The sequence below is a fragment of the Hyaena hyaena genome, unplaced genomic scaffold (genome assembly GCF_003009895.1).
Source record: "Hyaena hyaena isolate Hyena2069 unplaced genomic scaffold, ASM300989v1 scaffold_2, whole genome shotgun sequence".
NCBI classification, from domain to species: domain Eukaryota; kingdom Metazoa; phylum Chordata; class Mammalia; order Carnivora; family Hyaenidae; genus Hyaena; species Hyaena hyaena.
The window spans coordinates 9,976,323-9,999,165 of NW_024080634.1; the positions used below are offsets into that span (position 1 = coordinate 9,976,323).

At 52.6% G+C, this 22,843-nt stretch overlaps 1 protein-coding gene and 1 non-coding gene across 2 annotated transcripts in view; one reads left to right on the top strand and one right to left on the bottom strand.

Annotated features, from left to right (window-relative positions):
* Nucleotides 1-3,765: 3,765 nt before the first annotated feature.
* The window catches only part of BACE2 (beta-secretase 2), an 83,064-nt gene continuing 63,986 nt past the window's right edge, over nucleotides 3,766-22,843 (top strand). The window contains exon 1 of the mRNA XM_039229899.1: nucleotides 3,766-4,117. Within this exon, the coding sequence (XP_039085830.1) occupies nucleotides 3,827-4,117 (291 nt within the window). The 5' untranslated portion in view covers nucleotides 3,766-3,826. The remainder of the gene's footprint in view (nucleotides 4,118-22,843) is intronic.
* Nucleotides 20,954-21,060, bottom strand: LOC120230403. The gene has a single exon (XR_005528003.1). It is a non-coding gene; the product is annotated as a U6 spliceosomal RNA (small nuclear RNA).

A 22,843-nucleotide genomic window follows, 5' to 3' on the forward strand; every position in this document is an offset into this window, starting at 1 on the left:
TCCCTTTCCCCCACCATTTCCCCCTTCTTCTCCCCCTTGTTCCTCCGTCAAGTTCCTCCTAATCCTCCTATACGTGCAAACATATGGTATTTGTCCTTCTCTGCCTGACTTATTTCGCTCAGCATAACACCCTCAAGGTCCATCCACGTTGCTACACAGGCCAGATTTCATTCTTTCTCATTGCCATGGAGTATTCCATCGTATAGATAAACCACATCTGCTTGATCCATTCGTCCGTTGATGGACACTTAGGCTCTTTCCATGTTTTGGCTATTGTGGAGAGTGCTGTTATGAACATTGGGGTACATGTGCCCCTGTGCATCAGCACTCCTGTGTCCCTTGGGTAAATTCCTAGCAGTGCTATTGCTGGGTCATAGGGGAGTTCTATTGTTAGTTTCCTGAGGAACCTCCACACTGTTTTCCAGAGGGGCTGCGCCAGTTTACATTCCCACCAACAGCGTAGGAGGGTGCCCGTTTCTCCACATCCTCGCCAGCATCTAGAGTTCTCTGATTTGCTCATTTTACCCACTCTGACTGGCGTGAGGTGGTATCTCAGTGTGGTTTTGATTTGTATTTCCCTGATGAGGAGGGATGCTGAGCATCGTTCTCTGCCAGTTTTTTAAAATAATGCGTTGGGCTCCTTAGCACGCTTCCAAAATAATCAATGTACTTTTTCAAAGAACATTATGAACCAATAGATTTCAAGATAATTGAACTCTTTTGAACCTTTACAGTTACCACTTTTAATGATGTTTGAATTGTCCCCGCTCTGCCCGAGCTCTGGACAGAAGCTCCAGAGTCTTTGATTACATCCTTGCTTTCGGTAAGACAAGATGTCCCAGGGTCACTGTGCTCGGTTTCGTCCCCGGACCTGGAATCAGCCTTCTCTGGGGAGTCATCGTTTGGTTCACGGGGAGGAGGTGGGGGAAGTGAAAATTAGAAGCGGCCCTCCGCAGGCCTCTCCACAAACCCTTGTCCCCTGGAAGGAATCCTTGGTTGGCTCCATGGGCAGGAGGGTGAAACCCTTCCTTACCTCCTGCTGTGTGGGGCATTTCCCGGTGAGGATGTTTGCTCTTTGCAAAGAGGGTGGGCCTTGGTTTCCCCATATGGATCCAATGGAGGCTCTTACAGGGCTCTTGGGAGATCAAGGAAGGGGCTCTCAGTGCGTGGAGGGGGAATGGGGCAGTCTGATGAGGATGCTGGGATGCCTTGGGGGCATGAGGGGTTCACCTCCTCCCTGCTGCTCACCAATGCTTTGGGACATGGCTTCTTTCTTCATGGCTTCAGGAAGGTATAAAAAGCCCTAATTAGCCGCCAATGACACGGCTGCCTTTAAGTTTCAGGCAGAACTCCTAGAAGGTAAAACTTGGACCCGGGCAGCACCCTCCTTCTGGATAAGGGTCAAGAACTGCGACACCATTCATAAAATAGAGGCGGCCAAGGGGACAGTCCTCAGCGGCTGTCACTTCAGCCGCATTAGTTTCTGATGAGACAGCGCCATCATCCATTAAAACTGCATGAGCTCCTCCGTGACTGTATCTTAATGCACCTGTTTTCCCGTTCACCTAAAGTAGCCCTTTCAAAGTGAAAAGCTCACGAAGGCTCACACTGGATGGACTCAGGAGTTCCGTGAAGGACAGACCTTAATTAGTCCTGAGCCTCAAAATTTTCCCTCGTGTTTTTTAATTACAAGAGCAAATGTCTCTAATGTTGAACTTCCAGTCAGGTAGCCCCTATGCCAAAGTCCTTAATAAATTCCATGTGCTTTTTTCCTTTTTTTTTTTTTTTTTAACAAGGTTGTGTTGTTTCAAGAACTATATGCAGGTCTTTCTGGACCCCCTCAAGACTGGATGCCAAGTTGTATAAATAATCATTGTTTAAAAAGGGTACTTCCTCTACAACCTTGAATTTGAAATGTGAATATATGAATATAATAGCTCTGGAATTACTATGCAGATTTATGGGGGTGCCTATTTAGGTTATATCACAGGCCTGACTAGGCCTTTCTTTTTTGAGGCTGGGGGTTTGTTTAAGTTCAAATGCAGTCCGGGGCAAATGTGATTTTAATTAATTAATTAATTAATTAATTTTTATGTCTTTATTTTATTTTGAGAGACAGAGAGGAGCGGGAGAAGGGCAGGGAGAGAGGGAGACACAGAATGTGAAGCAGCTCTAGGCTCTGAGCTGTCAGCACAGAGCCCGACGTGGGGCTCGATCCCCCGTACTGTGAGATCATGACCTGAGCTGAAGTCGGAAGCTTAACCGATTGGGGCCCCCAGGCGCCCCCAAATGTGATTTTTATATACACAACCAACAATCTCTGACATGCGGGTCTCCTGCAGAGTTAGACCCGATTCTAAAATCGAGGACAGGAATAAAGAGCAAACATTGAACAGAAGTAGCTGGAAATTACAGTGAGGAGCGAAGCTTTGCTCCAAGCTTCTGTTTGAAGCCGGGCTTGTTTGTTTGTTTGTTTGTTTCTTTTAACGCGGCCAGCATCATCCAGCTGGAGGAGGCAGGAAAGCTCTCTCTGCTCATTGTTTCAGTAGAAATCAATGGACCTGAGTTGGTGTCACTGTGTCCCCCTCCCTCCTCCCCCCCCCCCAGCGTTTAGTACCTAAAATAAAATACCCCTCGTCGCTGGCACTACGAGCCACTTCCTCGGGCTTGGTGTCTACGGCTAACCAAGTATTAATTAGATAATCCGCCGGGAGCTGGCGGACGGGGAAGCGAAGGGAGGAAGGCAACGTGCAGGCGCGGCGGCCCTGATTTTTGCATCGTGACTGCAAGTTGCCTGGTGGACCGAGGGAGTCCTGGGGGAGGTGAGGGCGCAACTCTCGCCAGCTTCCCATCTGCATTACGGACGAGCGTGGGGCGGAGAAGCCTGAGCTCAAAGCCAGCAGCGGACACCACCCCCCGGGCGGTAACGGTGGGCGCCAGGGTGAGCCGAGGCTCCGGAAGCGCGCAGGGGCGTCCAAGCCCCAGCCCCCCTCCCCCCCACGCCACCCCCAAAATTTCTAGGGAGAAGTCTCCAAAGCTCTCGCGTCCTTCCTGCGTCTCCCCGCCTCCATTCAGACTTCTTCCAAATCTGCCGGGGGGCCGAAGTGGGAGTGGGCAGGCAGGGGGGTGGCTGCGGCCGGGGGTGCTGAGCGCGCAGAAGATGCCCGGGGAGGCAGCCAGACCCCGCCGGGCGGATGCGGCGGGAGGAACTCGGCGAGGAGGCGCCCACTCCTGGTGACGCTCGCGGCTCCTTGGCCATTCCCCGCTTTCCTCTCTGACCCTCAAGTCACACCCCCGCCCTGCGGGGGCCCCCTCGCGCGCGGGGCCCCGAGGCCAGTTCCGGCCCTTGCTGCCCCTTTAAGGGTTCCCGAAACTTTCCCTCTGGTATCAGATGCGCCTCGTCACATCCGTTGGCCGTAGCAGCGGGGCGCGCTGCGAGGAAATTCGGGACTCGAGTTTCCCGGGGAAGAGGCGCGGCCCGCGCCGAGCGAGCGCGGGCGGGGCGCGCCCGGGGCGCTCCCGCAGACCCCGCGCTCGGCCGTGACCTTGGCCGCGGGGGCGGGGCCCGGCCCCTGCGGGGCAGCCGCCGCCCGCCAGAGGGGGCAGCGGCGACCAACTTGCTCAAGTTGGCTGCGCGGGCTGGGGCGGCTCCGGCTCCGGCGCCTCCTCCCGCTCCCGCGGGCCTCCTCCCGCCGGGCTCCTCCCAGCCGCCGCCGCCGCCGCCGCCGCCGCCCGCAGCCCCGCGCCGAGCCTCCGAGCCGCCGCCGCCGCCGCCGCCGGACGGGACGGGCAGGGCCGCGCGCGCCCCCCGGGCCCCGCCGCGGGCATGGGCGCGCAGGCCCGGGCGCTGCTGCTGCCGCTGCTGGCCCACTGGCTCCTGCGCGCAGCCCCGGCGCCGGCCCCCGCGCCCCTCACGCTGCCCCTCCGCGTGGCCGCGCCCACCCCCGGGCCCGGGACCCCCGCCGCGCCCCGCGCCGCGTCTGGAGCCGACGGCCTGGCCCTCGCCCTGGAGCCCGCGGGCGGCGCGGCCAACTTCTTGGCAATGGTGGACAACCTGCAGGGGGACTCCGGCCGCGGCTACTACCTGGAGATGCTCATCGGGACCCCCCCGCAGAAGGTAGGCTGGCGGGCGCCCGCTCCCCACCGCCCCTGCGGTGCCCCAGGCTGCAGCCGCGCGTGTCCCGGGGGTCTGGGGGGGGAGGAAGGGGGTCGCCCGGTTTCGCGTCGCCCCCGACCACACGCCGGCGGAGCAGAGCGGGGGAGGGGTGGCGGGGGTCGCCGGCCGCGCGCCGGGGGGCTGGAGCGGCCGGGCGTCCTGCCCCGGGGCGCAGCCGAGGGCGTGCGCGAGTGTTTGAGAACTTGGGAGTCCTCCGCCGCGGGCGGCCGGGCGGCGAGCGCCTCTAACGGGCAGCCCTCCCGGCGAGCGGGGAGCCGGCGCCCCGGGCCTCGGGCGCGATGCCGCGGCTGCCGGGGGCTCCCTTCGGGTTCCTCCTCTCCCCCACCCCATGCCCGCTCCCTGCCCCCCACCCCCCGCCCCCGATGCTGTCTCACTGCCCGCTCCGGCGGCGCAGTACCGGGGGACGCGGGTTTGTGCGGGAGGCGGGCGGAGGGGCCGCGTGGCCGCCTCCCGCTCCGGGACCGTCGGCTCCCCGGGGCCGGTCCAGCCGCACAGCCTCTCAGCCCGGCGCCCGCACACGTGTGTGCGGAATGTATCAAAATGCAGGAAAGCGCCTGCGGACCGGAGAGGGGCTGAGCCAGGCTTCTGGGGACCGTGTGGCCTCCCGAGGACGAAAGTAAAAATAAAACCAAGCAGCATTCTTCTTCATCTTAATCTGATTTTCATTTATTAGCACTTTTTGTAGCGAGAAACGAATGGCCCCAGGCTGGGTGATCTGGAAAAAGGCAAAATTCCGGGAGCCAAGTTGGCTCTCCTGCAAACCACATTATCTAATCCAAGTGTGACTTGAAGTCAGGTTTTTCTTATCAATTGAGTACAGTCTCAAGATACTTTATTTTTATTTTTAACATTGTCATTTGGGTTTTAATTCGGCTACGATCCCCCCATAAATAGAACATACTCATGACTTGGGTGTAATTCTAATTAAATTATTCAAGACTTTTCTGAAGAGGAAAGATGCGCCATGCTAATTCTTTTAAAAAAAGAAACTGCAGAATAACTTCTACACTTGCTTAATTAGTTTAAAAAAAAAAAACCTTCAGAAATGTGTTCAGCTCAAAACTTTGACTCTGCGCTTGTCTCGGGGGTGGAGGGTGGGGAGGGAGGGGGAGGGAGTCAGCTGAGGAAGCTTAACTTGACCGCAGAGGCTGGTGCTGGTAAGAGCCACCACGTGAATGCACGAGCTGGTAGTGGGAACTTTGTACTTTTTTGCCTTCCCAAGATTTCACAAGATACTGACAATCAACCTCTTTTGTGGCCTAGGGATGATCTTTGAGGACAGGAAATGACTCTCCTTTTGGGAAATGTGTGCTTTGAGGGCGAGAGCTCATGTTAATTTTTTGAGAGGAAGGGAATTCTTTGTACTGAAGCAAAGATTAGGGCAGTTTGGGCTCTGGGATTAAAGGGGATCCTTGATGTCCGCCTCTCATTTGAGAAACGAGGGAAAGGGGGGGAAAAGCCTCAAGAAAAGCTTAAAAAAAGATTTCTCCTGGGCCTTCAAAAAAAAAAAACCTTTCATAAATGATAGCTTTTCTTCATTATTTAGTCCAGTGACCTTTAGTTTTTTTTAAATATTTTAATGTTTTTAATGTTTTTTATTTATTTCTAGGAGAGAGAGCGAGAGAGAGAGAGAGAGAGAGAGAGAGAGAGAGACAGCGTGAGCAGGGGAGGGTCAGAGAGAGAGGGAGTCACAGACTGAAACAGGCTCCAGGCTCCGAGCTGGCAGTCAGCACAGAGCCCGACACGGGGCCCGAACCCACGAACCGCGAACTCATGACCCAAGCGAAAGTCGGACGCTTAACCGACTAAGCCACCCAGGCGCCCCAGTGACCTTTAGTTTATTATTATTATTTTTTTGAGTAAGCTCTAGGCCCAACATGAGACTTGAACTCACGACCAGGAGATCACGGGTCCCACGCTCTACGGGCTGAGCCAGCCAGGCACCGCAGTGACCTCTCCTTGAAGATGATGGAGTTTAATTAACAGGAATGTGTTGAATGCCTAGTGTCTATATCTTTACCTTGGCCAAGGAAGTAGTTCATTCAAGGTTATGCCTCCGTTAAAGATTAGCATGTTTCCAGGGAAGGCTGTTTTTCACAATCCAGGTTTAATTTCTACATTTGATGGGGAATGAAATATTCTGTTCCTTCTTGGCCTGATTTAGTAATAAGCTGTTTTATAGCAAACTCTGTACAGTCTTTCCAAATGCCTACTCTAGGTGTCTGGGACAAGTGCACCGGGATTCATTGCTTCCCAGTCTCCTGAAAGGTCTCTGACCACCCGCCGGGTGTTTGCAGCAGGCCCTGGGGTGACTCCTGAATTTGCTGTGAGGTTTCCTGCTCTATCAATGGCCAAGAGTTATGCATTTATTCTCTGCTGATTCTCCTCAGCCGAAAATAAAACTTGCTTAGGTGGAGAGAAAAATGAAATTGTAAATTCAGGCATTAAATAACAAAGAAGTTTTGGGGAAGGAATAGTCTAGATCGTGCGGAGGGCTCCCCTCCTGGTTCGGTGTGTCACGTGTGCTGTCCTTGGAGGTTCTCACAGCCACCTCATGGTTTCTGATGCCCATTCAGGGGATGGGGAAAAAAATCCTGGGAAGGCTGAGTGGCTGGCCCAGGGGACAGATGGGACATGAAAGAGCCAGAAATCGGACCCCGGTGGCTGGACTCGAGAAGCCACGTTCTGAACTGCTGGGCCCGTGCCTACCTGCTCCCTTTTCCTTCCCACCTCCTTTATTTCATTTTTCCCTTTTTAAAGTTTGTTTGTTGGGGGGGAGGGGCAGAGGGAGGGAGGGAAGAGGGGGAGAGAAAGAGAGAGAGAGAATGAATCCCAAGAAGGCTCAGCACAGAGCCCGACTCGGGGCTCAAACTCACAAACCGTGAGATCGTGACCTGAGCCCAAATCACGAGCCAGCCGCTCAGCAGACTGAGCCACCAAGGTACCCCTGCTTTTCTCTTTGAAAAGAAAAATTTGGCCTCCAAGTACCCCCTCCCTGTCCAACCAGAGGTCCCTGGACCTCAAACCCCAAGGTGTTAGGGACCTAATGTGTAACCAAAGATGCACTCCAACCCCTGCTGTCCCTTCATCCTTTCCCTTCCTTCAGAGTGACATAGTGACCAGATGCACCCAGGTGTGTCTGCGAGGGAGCCACACAGATCCCCTCTCCCAAGGGAGAGCCAGCTGTTGGACATGCGCACGCGTGCTCGGTCCCTGCAGGCTGTAACCGAGACCTCGGGGTCCGTCATCCTGCCTGACACTCTTCAGGACGTCCCAGGCCTCTGCCCGAAGCCGGTGTGAGAGCAGGACCATGTTGGCATGGAGATGAGGCCCCGTGTTGGATACGAGCATGTGACTTCATTCAACAGTAGAGAATCAGCATCTGCTTGAACCATACAATTTGGTCTTAATAATAATAATAATGTGCTAAAGTGATTATAATTATAGCAATTTCCATTATTAAAAAAAAGACTTTCATGCACAGTGTATCCAATTGGAGATAGCTAGGGGTCTGCAGTTCTGTGCCTGGTAATAGTCTCAGAAGGCCTTCGGGGTTTCTGGTGAAAGATTTTTCTGTCCGCTCTCCACTAATGGGGATAAAGCAGACAGCAACACGATTTTCATATTTAAACATTCGAATGTAAAGAGCTACAAAATTATTTTGGGGACTCCCGTTTTAATCGTGGCGCGCTGGCTTATCACTTCTTAGTACACAATTGTTTGGAAGACTTTGGATTGAAAATATGTGCCAAGTATATGCAATTTAGGAGTTTGTCTTTTTTAGAATAAGCAATCCAGTGTCCCTAAATTACATGAAGCCTCCCTGCAGGCGAGACTGGAAAAAGGAAGGCGATGGGGCATCGAGAAGAAGTGTTGTTGTTTTTTTTTAATGTTTATTTATTTTTTAGAGAGCGAGAGCACGTGTGCATGCGTGCAAGGGAAAGGGCAGAGAGACAAGGAGACAGCATCCCAGGTAGGCTCTGAGCTGTCAGTGCAGAGCCTGACGCCGGGCTGGAACCCACAAGCTGTGAGCTCATGACCCAAGCTGAAATTAAGAGTCACACGCTTAACTGACTGAGCCACCCAGGGGTACCCTGAGAATAAATTTGATGGAACACAGTGAGATGGTAAATATTACGGACAAGGAGATTTCTGGGGTTAAAAGAACAAAGTCAAGGCTAGGCTCCCACCAGCTCCTGTGAGTGGAAGGTACCAGCCCCGCAGCTTTACACAAAGAATTTAAGATCCGAGTCCTCCCTCGGAAGATGGAAAGGCCAGGCCGAGCCATCTGCTCAGAGCGCCTTAGAAGGGCCATCTGAGAAGTCGCTAACAACCGTTAATATTAATAGCTAACCTTTATTTCAGGCTCCCTGGATGTGGGGCACCACACTAAGCATTAGCGCAGATCACCTTCTTTAATCCTCGAAACTGGCCCTGCGAAGTTGCTTGACTTCGTTTTCAGATGGAGAGAGTGAGGCACAGAGAGGCCCAGCAGTCTGTCCGAGGTCCCACTGGTGAGAGGCCGAGCTGGGGCGTCTGTCAGTGGGGTCTGCCCAGCTCCCCGGTCACTACACCTCTTTTGCACCTGGACTTTCAAAAACCACAACACCATTTTCATTTCCCTATGGATGACTTGGGTGTGGTGGGAAGCAGCCGGGATGCTGTGACATCACACATGGGACTGAGGACAGGTGATCGGACCCCAGCCCCCGTTTGCTGCCCTGCTCTCGTTGGTTGGCGATCTTTTGAGTTCTTACTTTCCTGCAGCTGCTATGACAAGTGACCGCAAACTAGGTGACTTTGAACAGCGGAAATACATTCTCTCGCCGCTCTGGAGGGCAGCCATCCAGAAGCCAGGTGTCTGTCGCCCTGGTCCTGCCTCGCCCAGCCTCTCGTGGCTGCCTGCAGCCCTCCGCGTTCCTTGGCTCTCGTTGCGTTTCTCCAGTCTCTGCCACTGTCTTCATAGGAACCCCCCGCCGTGTGTGTCACTGTGTCCAAATTTGCCACTTTTTAGAATGACATTAGTAACTGGATTAGGGTTCACACTGGTCTGGTCTGACCTCATCTTAGTTTCTTTATATCTGTAAAGACAGGTGTTGGGGTTTAGGGTTTCTACATAGTTTTTGTGGGGGACACAGTTTTTAAAAAGTTTACTACTTATTTATTTTGAGACAGAGAGAGAGTGAGAGAGAACGTGAATGCATGAGTAGAGAAGGGGCAGAGAGAGAGCGAGAGAGAGAGAATCCCAGGTAGGCTCCGCACTGTCAGTGCAGAGCCCAGTGTGGGGCTTGAACTCTTGAATCGTGAATCATGACGTGAACCAAGATCAAGAGAGTTGGACGCTTAACTGGCTGAGTCCCCCAGGCGCCCCAGCGGGGCACAATTTTTTAATCCACAAGTTCATCCTGAGTTTATCATTCTGCGTTTTCTTTTCTTTCACTCTATCCCGTGTCTCAATTGCCAATAATTTTATTTTTATTTATTTGTTTTTAAATGTTTGTTTATTTTTGAAAGAGAGAGAGGGAGACACAGAATCTGAAGCAGATTCCAGGTTCTGAGCTGTCAGCACAGAGTCCGACGTGGGGCCCGAACCCAGTGAACTACGGGATCATGACCCCAGCTGAAGTTGGATGCTTAACCGACTGAGCCACCCAGGCGCCCCACTATTGCCAATAATATTCATTTGGAATTCAAGTATACTTTTCATTAAAGAGCAGGAGCAAATGGTGGTTTTGGTGCTGTGTTGACATGGAGACAGGAGCTGGGGGCAGGGTGGAAGAAAGGAAAGGAAAGTTTTGGATTCTTTTCCGCATTTCTGTGGCCGTTTCCTCACTAGAGAGTAAGGAACAGCATTTTTTTAAACATTTCTTGTCATGTGGCACAAATTCTCGAATCGCCGGGATCATTGCCTAACTTGAGCAGAGTCCATTTGTGTAAGCTCCGATCCCTGGGATTTTAAATACCTATGACTAAGAAATACTCATGTTGGGAGCAACAAAGATGTAAAAGGCTTGAAAGCTTCTATTTCGTGTTTTAAAGACTGTAAGGCATCTGTCACCCCTCTTTATTGAACGTATTTGATACAGAATATACACTCTCACTTGTAGTACTTTTACCTGTCATATCTAGCACTTTCTCGACCTCTGACTTCCTTTGTTGTAGATAGGTGGGCTTAACCTCCTTTGGGCTTCCTGCTTCCTCCTAGAAAGATTGCTGGCCTCTCCTAACTAAAACCCGAAAAGGGGAGGATTAAGGTTAGCTCGTGAGATGAGTGCTTTTCTCCACGGTGGTACTCCATGTGGTGTTGGACCTGAGGACAGGAATTTCAAGGCAGTAGCGTTTTCCCTTCCCTGTGGCGCCTGTGACAGCCTTGGGGTTTATTTTATATCTCAGACACAGCACAGCAGGTCAAGCCTTTGGCCCAGAATTCAAGGGTCCACCTAGGCCGAGTGCAGCAGGAATAGGTGGTGTGACCAGTGTGATGTGAGAAATCAGTCCACCGACCCCATTGAGGGAGGCGGAGACTCGGAGCAGGTGAAGGGAGGCTTTAATCAACATTCTCGCAAGAATGGGTGTCTGAAGGACAGGCCTACGTGGGGCAGTTACAGCAGACGATTTATTTCTTAGCATGCGAGTCCCTCCCCTGGCTCCTCATTGGCTGAGCTCTACAGAGGTTACAGCCTTACTTGGAAGTCACCTGTGCCCATGTCTGGCAAAAAGTAGTCTGATTGGAACAAATGTACATTCCCTGAGGTGACAGAGACTTTCAGTCTGTCCACCGTTTGTGTTTTGGCGCATGCTCATTGCAAAGCCCACGTGAAACAGGGGGGAAGAACCAGGAAGTGAAATGTCTAAAGGTTCCTGGCTCCGTTGTGGGAAGGGGTGGGGTTGTACATGTTTTCAATAGGTTATAAACCTACTGTTAACTGGACAGCAGGGCTTTTATTTGGCATTTCTTTAAAATCTTTTTTTAAAAGTTTATTTATTTAGAGACACGGTGGGGGCAAGAGGGGCAGAGAGAGGAAAGAGAATCCCAAGCAGGTTCCACACTGTCCGTGCTAAACCCAATGCAGGGCTTGAACTCACAAACCCTGGGATCATGACCCGAGCAGAAATCAAGAGTCAGAAGATGCTTAAGGGACTGAGCCACCCAGGCGCCCCATGGTATTTCTAAAAACGAATCACCTCCCTCCCTTCTCACAAAGATGGGCACTTCTGTCTCGAACTCAAGAGCCTCCATTCATGATGGGCAGGGAGGCCTGTCCTCTGACGGGGCTCCGCTGCGGAATGTCGTGGATTCCTCTGCTGGCTCTGTTCCGCTCGCCCAGCCTCGGTTCGATGCTGATGGCGGATGTCATGTCCGCTAGTGACGGTGGACACTGCCCGGGAACAGAACAGTGTGAGGCGGGCGGGTGGCGGCCGCCGTGTGTGTGTGTGCTCACAGGCAGAGTGTGAGTAGGGGTGTGTGCCCGTATTCTGGGCCGGTTCCCGAGCCGTGCGATGCGTGCTTGGATTGGCTGCCCCTCTGTGCCCCTTTGTGCTCTTCTGGCCAAGTGGACAATTTTATTTTATTTATTTATTTTTTGCCTGTTGCTACTCAGTAGCTTTTTTTTTTTTTTTTTTTTTTTTTTTTTTTTTTTTTTTTTTTTTTTTTTTTTTTTTTTTTTTTTTTTTTTTTTTTTTTTTTTTTTTTTTTTTTTTTTTTGCCCTTGGGATCTCAGAGGACAGAATGCTCCCGGCTTGCTGGTGTGACCGTGTTGGAGACACACAGCTAGGGGGTTTGTTTATGAATTCGTGCACACTGGCCAACACAGGTCACAGGTTGGACATGTTTGGATCTGTATTATATGGTGCGTCATATACCTGTACGTGGAAATACACAGTCTTGGCATTGCTGTTTGGGAAGATAGAGAGCACTGTCTGCAGAGTAAAGCGGGCTGCGCTGGGCCAGCGTGCTCATTCCGGGGGCCGCAAAGGGCGGTGGGAAACCTCTCCTTCCAGCACGAGGATTTATATCTGGTCTCGCCAAGGCCAGGCTGGTGCTCCCCAGGGCCAGGGGCGCCTCCGAAGCACACGCACACTGAAGAAATGGCCTTCCTGGCGGTCTGGGGCGGGGACGACTTCAGTTTGCCCTCCCCCACCTCCACCCCCAGAAACAAACAAAAGAATCAGCCCCCAGGCCAGCCCTTCAGAAAAACAGGGGAAGGTATTGAATCAAAAAGTTGTCCAGGGAGCAGAGAGGTTAGGACAGTCAGGACCCTGGTTGGAAGGGAAGCTCCTTGGCGAAGGTAGGTGTGGATTCCAGAAGCCTCCGTGGGGCATCCAGAGCCCTTTCCGCTACATCAGGCCGCGCCCGGAAACCATAAGCTTTTTCCAGTCGCACAAGCCGCTGGGAAGCCGGCACACCTGTGCTGCCATCTGGGAATTGGGTGCTGACCCCAGAGGTGCTGTTCGCCAGGTGCTGGTGTCGGAGAATCTCTCAGAACCTCTGTTTCTTCATCTGTAAGTTTGCATAGGCGACTTGAGGTCCGTTCGAGAGGCTCTAACACTAACGATTACAACCTGTTAGTTATGAGCACTTTCGAAAGCTCTAATATTCAGCTGTGCAGGTAAGGCACCCGGGCCTCTGTTAAAATACAGACTCCGGCTCTGCGCCCTGGGGGCAGGGCGGGGGAGGGGAGGGGAGGGGAGGGGAGGGCGTGGATCACAGGTCACAGCCGGCCCCGGGAGGACCAAAGAGTGTCTGGTAAGGCTGGGTCAAAGTAGTTTTCCGGGACCCAGCCCTGATGTACTGGGATGTACTGGGTGAGACCGTTGGCGTTTTGCCGTGGTCCCCTGGCCCCTGTTAAGCAGTGACGGCCCCAGCCCATGGATGCCGTTTGGGAAGCGGGACAGAGGCCGTCTGCGTGGAACCTGGAACGGGTAGGTTTTTTCATCTTCCTAAATGTTATTTGGTCAGTGTTTGCGGGTTTAGCAACCTCAAGCAGATTGTGTTCCAGAAGCTTCCTTGTGTTTGGCAGGTTGGGAAGGAGGAGTACGTTTTCTCAAGGGAAGATGCTGTAAAGGCATGTGTGCTGACGGTGTCCTTTTTTAAATTCTCAGTCTGTCAGGGAGCAGTAATTTGTAAATCAATCAAAATGAATTAGTAGGAAAACAAAATGGAAATTTAAAAAAATGGGTAAATACGAGGGCTACTTTTTCAGTTCCTGGGTTCAGTAGATATCTGGTTTCTCCCTTGGGCCAGGCCGGTGTCTGTTTCAAGCCCCCCGCCCCCCCATCCTGTGGGTACTTTGGTGCCTGTTGCGGATCAGCCCTAACTGTTGGTTTGTGGATGCTGGTGCCGGGAGAGCAGTCGGGTGGGGGGGGGGCGGGCAGGGCGGGGAGGCAGGCTTCTCACTGATGATGCACGTGTTCTAGAAAGCACACTTGCTCTGCAAGAGGCAGGGTAAATCAGAAGTTGTTAGGAATGGTTCCAGTAACAGATTTTGTTTTGCTGTCCCTCCCTTCAGTGGGACGGTGGTTATTTTTGCTAAAGTGAGAAGGAAATGTGATAGTGCTCGTTTCTCTGCTTCCCAGGCCTCTCGGGGGATTGGAAAGAGAGCTTTTACGCTCGGCGGCAAACAGGTCTAACTCAGAGGTTTTCTATTCCCAGGTGGGGGGGGGGGTGCTTTCCCAGGGACATGGGGCACTGTCTTGAGACCTTTTATGGTTGTTACAACTTGGGTGGTGCCCTCATGACGGATAATGATCCGGTCTAAACTGTCACCGGTGCCGGCACCCCGGCACCCAGCCCGCCTGGGGCAGCGAGGGGAGGATGCCTCGAGAAGCATCTGCCGTGGGCATGAGCCGGCGGTGACAGTCTGTGACACCCTCCTGATCTTTACAGCCCTGTCTTGTCCCAGCACTGCGGGACTTCTCCTTCGGCGTGTATAGTGAGCACCTACTGTGTGCCAGGCTCTGTTCTTCAGATTGGGGGGGTGCAGTTTGTCTGTGACCAGCAGCCTGGGAAGACCCAGCCTCCGGAACTTGGAGGGAACAGCGTTCCAGGTGAAGTCAGGCAGGCCAGGGCTATGGCTGTGCACTGCACGGGGTGGGGCGTGGGCATTGCCTATGCGGTGGCCTTGGGAGTTCCTAGTCTTTCTTATATTTTAAAATTGTGCTTTGCGCGGAGGCGTCTGGGTGGCTTAGTCAGTTGGGTATCTGACTTCGGCTCAGGTGATGATCTCACAGTTTGTGAGTTCGAGCCCTGTGTCGGGCTCTGTGCTGACAGCTCAGAGCCTGGAGCTGCTTCAGATTCTATGTCTCCTTCTCTTTCTCTGCGCCGCCCCCACTCATGCCCTGTCTCTCAAAAAGAAATAAACATTAAAAAAAATTTAAAATTGTGCTTTGGGGTTAGATTTTATTAGAACAGTGTTCTTAGAGAGGCATTGTGTGTGTGTGTGGGGGGTGAAGAGTTGGGGGAGGGGAGCTGAATATGGTTAGCCAGGAATTTCTGAATTAAAAAAGAAAATTACACGGGCGCCTGGGTGGCTCAGTTAAGCCTCAGACTTCAGATCATGATCTCACAGTTCATGAGTATGAGCCCAACGTCAGCTCTGTGCTGACAGCACAAGCCTGCTTACTTGTATGCTCTCTCTCTACATATGTAAAACTTAGAAAAAAAATTAAAAAAAGAAAAAAGGAAAATTACGCTCAGAGTGTCCCCGGGAGGTGGGACGCCAGATGGCCGTTGCCTGTTTTCTAACCGTATCTTGGGTCGGGTTCCCCAGAAACAGGCTGGGCGTGTGGACGGGCGCTGTATTTGGCAGGTGGTCCCAGGAATTGTGTGCAGCGGCTGCTGAGGGGGGAGGGGAAGGGAAGCGCGCAGGGAGCGCTTGCGGGCATGGGCAGTGGCACACCAGCCCCCTGAGGATCTCCGAGAGAGGATGCCCAAGGGACTGAGCGGTCCCAGGTGAAGGGCAAGGGCGCTGGGCACCCCTCCCCCTGCAGCTATGTGCCCAGGGCTGCTCCAGAGTGGGCTAACTAATGACTAACCTTCCGCATTTGTGGCCCTATAGCTGGTTAGAGAGGCTGGTAGAGAAGGCCGCCAGGCAGGTGCAGGGCCCGTGCACTTGGGGGCTGTCGGCTCAGCACGGACTTTGCTGCGGCCGCTGCAGACTCTGCCCCCCCCCCCCCCCCCCCCCCCCCCCCCCCCCCCCCCCCCCCAGCTGTCGCCAGCGCCGGCTGGGCTAATATCTGGGCAAGGAAAGAAGGAATACGCTCCGTCACTAACTAAATGTACATGAGCGCATCATTTCAGCCCTTCGCAAAGCAGTTTGAAAGGTCTACTTTAGGGGCACCGGAGTGGCTCAGTCAGTGAAGCAGCCAACTTTGGCTCAGGTCATGATCTCACGGTTCGTGGGTTCGAGCCCCGCGTCGGGCTCTGTGCTGACAGCTCGGAACCTGGACCCTGCTTCAGATTCTGTGCCTCCCCTCCCCCTCTCTTTCTCTCTCTGCCCCTCCCCCTCTCCTCTCCCTCTCTTTCTGTGTGTGTGTCTCTCTCTCTGCCTCTCTCTTGAAGATGAATAAACATTAACAAATTAAAAATCAAAAGCTCTACTTTAAAATCCTACCTTCCTAAAGTGATCTACACTCTAACTCACAGACGCCTCTGTGAGTCAGGCCGGGCTGTGCTTCTCATTGATACGCGTCCTTTGAACTTTTTTCCAGAAGAGGAGGATGTGATGTGTGGGTACTGAGCAAGAGAAAGTGGTTGGGGGCAAAGGGAGATGATGTTTTGAGGTTAAAAACCACCACAAGACCTCCTTTGAAGATGGAGTGCTCTGAACCTGAGACTTCAGCACTGCGGCGTGCCAGGTGCCTTGCGATGTCCGAGGCCAGCGTCGTAAGGGGTACAGGACGCGTCAGGTCCCTGACCCCCTGACACTCTCGTGGCAGCCACAAGCTTACCGATGCCTAAGAATTTACCATCCAGCTGTGTGCTTATGTTGTCTATAACACCAATTCTTTAAAAAAAATTTTTTAATGTTTATTCATTTGAGAGGGACAGAGAAAGCAGGGGAGGGGCAGAGAGAGAGGGAGACACAGAATCTGAAACAGGCTCCAGGCGCTGAGCTGTCAGCACAGAACCTGACGAGGGGCTTGAACTCATGAGCCACAAGATCATGACCTGAGCTGAAGTCGGACAGTTAACCAACTGAACCACCCAGGTGCCCCTTTTTAATTGTATTCTTAAATATTTTAATGTTTATTTATTTTTGAGAGAGAGAGAGAGAGCATAAGTGGGGGAAGAGCAGAGAGAAACGGAGACACAGAATCTGAAGCAGCTCCGGGCTCCGAGCTGTCAGCACAGAGCCCGACGGGGGGCTTGAACCCACGGACTGTGAGATCATGACCTGAGCCAAAGTTGGACACTTAACCCACTGATCCACCCAGGCTCCCTGGTTTCTGATTATTTGTATGCAAACTGTGTGTAAGATAGTGCACTACGTGAGATAAAGTCTATGCAGTATTCTTAGATCTGGGTGTCTCAAATTTCATGGCAGTGTGCCTTCAGCTGGCTTTTTTTTTTAATGTTGGGCACGTGTTCTTTTTGGTCTAGAAGCTCAGGATGTTCCGTTCTGAGAAATTGTCTAGTAAAATGTCTGTTCTCCTTGTTTGCGACCAAAACTGTTACCCAGATGTTGACCTTCTGGTTCGGTCTCCTGTCCCCCACCTCTCTGTCTTTGCTTCTGCGCAGATTCACATCCGCCACCTGCACTTTCACTTTCAAGAGCACTTTCTTGTTCCCCTGAATGTTCCTTTTTATGTGTTTAGTCTTGTTTTAGAATGGCATATCTGCTATTTCTCTAAGGAAATCACTTGCGATTTTTTTTTTGAGATTTTCTTCCCACTTCCTGCCTCTTCTCTGCTGCCCCTGATTCCTTCTCTTAGGGGGCTCGTCTGGTCTGCGTCAAACACCCGAGGCTTTCTTTCCTCAGATGTCCGGGGATTAGTGACTTACTGTCATATTTATAAATATTTTTTAATGTTTATTTATTTTTGAGAGACAGAAGGAGATAGAGTGTGAGCAGGGGAGGGGCAGAGAGAGAGGGAGACACAGAATCTGAAACAGGCTCCAGACCCTGAGCTGTCAGCACAGAGCCCGATGCAGGACTTGAACTCACAGTGAGATCATGACCTGAGCTGAAGTTGGACACTCAACCAATTGAGCCATCCAGGCGCCCCCTAACTGTTCATATTTAAAAGGGAAGTGGTGGAGCACATGGCTTAGTCACTAGAGCATGTGACTCATAGTCTCAGGGTTGTGAGTTCAAGTCCCACGCTGGGCGTGGAGCCTACTTAGAAAAGTAAATCAATGAAAGGGAAGCATTAAAGGACCGACTGGAAGGTTGTGTGTAGGCCGGGTATGGAGTGAGTTTTTGTTATTTACGTGCATGCCCAGTTTTGGAAACGTGGCCGTGACAATGACCCTGTTACTTGACCAATGGGAGGTAGTTTTGGTGGGTGGTCCAATCGAAAAGAGCTTCCCAGCCCTCTCCTCTCTGCACTGCAGCGTTTTCCTGCCTCGGCCTGTGTGACTCAGCCCATAGTTTGGACAGTGGGGCGGAAATCGGGGTCTCCTGGAGGGCTGGGATTATAATTTCTGCCTTTCCTGCTGCGGATGAAGGTGAAAGCCTCTCAACAGCTAGCCAGCGTCTGACCTTGAGACGCAGGGGTGGGGGGAGCAGCAGAGATTTGACGCTGATTTTCTTCGAGGCGTTGCTCTAATACCAACTCTCTCTGGACACTTGTCTACGTGGAGAATAATCCCTACTCGTTTGAGTTATTTAAAATCTAGTTTTTACTTGCAGCCAAAAACATTCTGAATGATGTGCCACCAAAATTTTTTGTGAAAAAATAGCTTAATAATTTAAAAAAATACTTTAGGGGTGCCTGGGTGGCTCAGTGGATTGAATGTCCCAATTCTTTTTTGCTTTCAGCTCAGGTCATGATCCCAGGTGGTGGGAATCAAGCCCTGCTTTGGGCTCCGAGTTGAGCGTGGAGCCTACTTAAGATTCTCTCTCCCCCAACCCCCCAACGTTCTCCCTTACTCGTGTGCTCTCTCTCTGAGATAAAAATTAAGACAAAAATTCTTATTCTTCAAGGCAATTTGTCATTCTTAGCCTCTCCCAAGAAGAGGAGGAAACATCTAAAAAAAAGTCTTTTCATTAATGTCGTTCTTGCTGTTACTGCAAGATGCTTATTTCCAGCGGGCAAAATGTGGACCCTGCTCCGGAGATGTAGGCTTTGGTCATCACAAAGGGGCCCCGCACTAGAGGACCGCCAGGGGGCGTTCGTACCCGCTAGACCAGCGTTGGCACAACAGGGCCCAAGGACCAGATCTGCCCGTTTCTGTGAAGTGATTGGACTGCAGCCACATGGATGGTGGATTAGTGTTGTAAGTGGCGTCGCTCTCCAGTGGCAGAGGAGAGATGAGGGGCCTCAGTGGCTGGCAGTGGTCTTGCTCACGCCGGCAGGTGGGCGCTCCCTGTGGCTGGCACTGGGGACGGGGCGCCCGTGGCTCTGAGAACCCACCCGACACCTCCCAGCACGAGGGTTGGGTAGGTGGACATGAGCCACGCTCTGGGCGCACCAGCCGTGAAGTCAGATGAACACGTCTTCCCTCCCTGTGAGCCAGGTGGGGGCACCAGAGTCCCGCCACGCCCCCTTCCCCGGGGTAGATTTCTGAGCCTCTCTGCAACCGCAGGAGTCAGGGTACATACAGCTCTTACCACACTAACGGGAGACTTAGAGAAACACATTTTATTTATTTATTTTTGAGAGAGGGGCCACAAGTGAGCAAGGGGCAGAGAGAGAGAGAGAGAGAGAGAGAGAGAAAGGGAGAATCCCACGATGGGCAGAGAGAGCGAAAGCGGGAGAGAGAGATCCACGCTCACCCCGGGCAAGGGCTCACCCATCTGGGGCTCAAACTCACAAACTGAGATTATGACCTGAGCCAAAGTCGAATGCTAACAACTGAGCCTCCCAGGCGCCCAAGAGAAACACAATTAATAGAGTGAAGCTTATTTATTTTTCACAAATCAAGATATATCCACTTGGGGGAAAACGTGACATTCAGGTGCATCAGAAAATGATGGCTTCTTTTATGGCCAGTTATCCGGGGGCCAGGGCCGGCCAGCTGCCTGCCTTTCTGAGCAGTTGAAGCCAGAAGGACTGGCATATTTTGTTCGAGGCCTGGCACTTAAGTGTGAGGCTTTCGGCTTGGACTCTTACAGTCTCGCCTCTGTCTTGCGGATCATTGATCTCAAACCTGGCAGCAGCCTCCTCCGGGGAGAGGAGATTTAAGACGGAGAAGCCAGTGCAAACGTCCGCTTTGTGCGGGAGCCGCGAGGTGTGCCGGGGTGCTGGGCCATGGCCGCGAGCTCTCGTGTAAATCAGAGCAGGAGATCGGGAGGTGGAAGGCTTCCCCAAGTATGTGTTCCCACTCCTTTCTGAGGCCAATGTATTCTGACAGCGGAGGAGAGAAAGTGTGAGTCAGTTTTGGCAATTGCAGGCAGTAATCTATATTCTCCAGACCAGCAAGCCCAGCATCCCTTAGGGTTGTTGTTAGTGATTAATACTAAAAGCTGATTGTGGCGGCGCCTGGGTGGCTCATTCGGTTAAGCGTCCAACTTCAGCTCAGGTCATGATCTTGAGGTTCATGAGTTTGAGCCCTGCATCGGGCTCTGTGCTGACAGCCAGCTCAGAGCCTGGAGCCTGTCTTCAGATTCTCTCTCTCTCTCTCTCTCTTTCTCTCTCTCTCTCTCTCTCTCCCCCTCTCCCCCTCTGACCCTCCCCTGCTCACGCTGTCTCTCTCAGAAATAAATAAAACATTAAAAGATAGAAGTTGATTGTTTATATTTTAAGTTTATTTCTTTATTTTAGAGAGAGATAGGGAGAGCATGAGCAGGGGAAAAGGGCAGAGATGGGGAGAGAGTCCCAAGCAGGCTCTGCACTGTCAGCACAGAGCCTGATGCGGGGCTCGATCCCACAGAACTGTGAGATCATGACCTGACCTACAACTAAGAGTTGGACGCTTAACCAGCTGAGCCAACCAGGCGCCCCTAGAAGTTGATGGCTTTAAAACTTGAGCTGGATGCTAACGGCCCCATGCCCTGACTGGACAGGGCAGCCTGTATTTCAATGTTTAAGCCTTTATCAGGTACAAATCCCATCTTTGTCTGATGTTGGCTTTTATGTAGTTTTTAGTGTGGTGAGGAATAGTGAAGTCACGTAGGACAGCTTTTACTATGAATTGGTGGCACAGGTATTTGTGATACATGGGCGGAGGGGATAGTCATCCAGCATTGTGTGTATCTTAGCATGGATGTGCGGTGGACACGTCTGGAAATTGGGAGTCAGGTGCTCTTTATTGGGGCGTAGTTAACACAGGGTTATATGCATTCCAGGTGTGTCATAAAGTGATTCAGCAATTCCATATACTCCGCAGGGCCCATCAGGATGAACGTCCACTTAATCCCTTGTAGTAAAAATAAGGAACACTTCACGGGCACTGGAGTGGCTCAGTCGGGTAAGCGTCTGACTTTGGCTCAGGTCATGATCTCACAGTTCATGAGTTCGAGCCCCGCGTCGGGCTCTGTGCTGACAGCTCGGAGCCTGGAGCTGCTTCGGGTTCTGTCTCCTTCTCTCTCTGCCCCTTCCCCGCTCAGGCTGTCTCTCTCTCTCTCTCTCTCTCTCTCTCTCTCTCTCTCTCAAAAATAAACATAAAAAAATAAAAATAAGAAACAGTTCAGGAATGTGCCTGTCATCCTTGCTTAGGGGCCAGGCGGGTCTTGTCTGTATCAGTCCAGTTTTCGTGTTTGTGCTGCCGAATTGAGCACAATAGTCACATGTTTGGTTAGTGGGTGATTGGAAGGTGATGTGAAGGCTGGATGTGGACTTTAAACAGGGCCCTGAGAAGTTAGGACGCTGGGCGAGGGGCGGGAAGTCATGTCACATGACTGGCGTTTGGAGGCTTCCAGAGGGGTGTGCGTCCCGTCCCGTCCGCCACCGAGGTGGGGCGTGCAGGCTCTAGGGAGGGGAGGGCATACTCTCCCACTCCAGCGTTCAGCAGGCCGCCCCATGGAGGAGGGCATTGCTGCAGATGGGGGTGTGGGTCTGTCGGGGGGTGGTGGGGGCGTGAACTCTTCAGCCTTCTGGAAGGTTCCTGAGGACAGACACCCAATCCCACGGCGCAGCCCTGTGCCTGTGCAGGGTAGGTCCTCGGTAAGTACTTGTCAGACTCAACTGAGGAAGGAAGAATGTGCTAAGACAGACACTCTAGGCTTCTAACAAGTTAGGATGCAAGCGTCCCGTCGCTGAGGAGTTTGGCAGGAATGTCAGCACATTTCTGGGTGGTTCTGGGTTCTGTAGGGTTTGGACCGCACCCCATACCCAGCTGATTGCCGGTCACCTGGGACCTGGTTAGGAGCATGGGTTTCAGGGGCGCCTGGGCGGCTCAGTCGGTTAAGTGTCTGACTTTGGCTCAGATCATGATCTCACAGTTCATGAGTTCGAGCCCCGCGTTGGGCTCTGTGCTGACAGCTCAGAGCCTGGAGCTGCTTCCGATTCTGTGTCTCCCTCTCTCTCTGACCCTCCCCTGCTCACGCTGTCTCCTTCTCTGTCTGCCCATCCCCCTCTCTGCTTCCCCCTACTCATATTCTCTCTCCTAAAAATAAATAAACATTAAAAAAAAAAATATGGATTCCAGGCTCTCTTCTCTGGGTTGGAGCTTACGTATAGTGGTCGCGGGGGTGACTCCAGCGGACAAAACAGTGACCCCTTAGATTCAGTTCTACTGTTTTTGTTTCTCAGTAAAACCCAGGCTAGTGTCTGGTTTGGTTAACTGGTAAGGCAGTTACTCTAACTCACACGTGACTCAACACACCCAGCAGCTGTTTGATGCCTCTTGACACATGTGTGCCCCCCGCCCCCCCCCCCGGGGCACGGAGGACACAGCAGTGAGCCGGCAGTAATAGCACATCTGGCCTTACCTTGAGGGGGAAGACACAGGCCCAGTAAATGTGCCGCTATCTGGAAGGTGGAGTGAGATGCGGGCTAAGGCATGCTGGGCATGGGGGTGTTCCTGGGTGCTGTGGGTGGGCGTGGGGGGGTCCCCAGTGATACAGCCCTGGAGCAGGGGCCTGAAGAGAGAGGGAGGGAGGTATGCGGGGAAGGGCGTTCTGGCAGGGAGAACAGCCAGAACAAAGGCCCTGAGAAGGATGTGTGCTTGCGTGTTGGAGGAGCCCGAGGAGGCCCCGTGTGCAGCACGCCGGGTGTGTTAGGAAGATAAGGGGGAGGGGCATCGGTGTGGCTGACAGCTGCATGGTCAAGGAGGTAAACTTAGCAGGTTAGTTTTGGAAATGCCGGATCGCCATCCCTTCAGCGGCAGCTGACATGCACGTGGGGGTCAACCAGGGGTCCTAGATGGAGTGTCACTCGCGCAGAGCAGCCTCGTAAAGCAGTGAGATGAGATATGGTCTCCTTTGGCGTGAGCCTGGGCACAGAGGTGAGGTCCAGGGGCTGGCCCTGAGACACCCCGGGGCTCCGGCTGGGGGGGTGAGGACCAGCTGGGGGACCCGAGGAGGAGCAACGGGGGATGGGAGAGGAACAGGAACGGGGTCG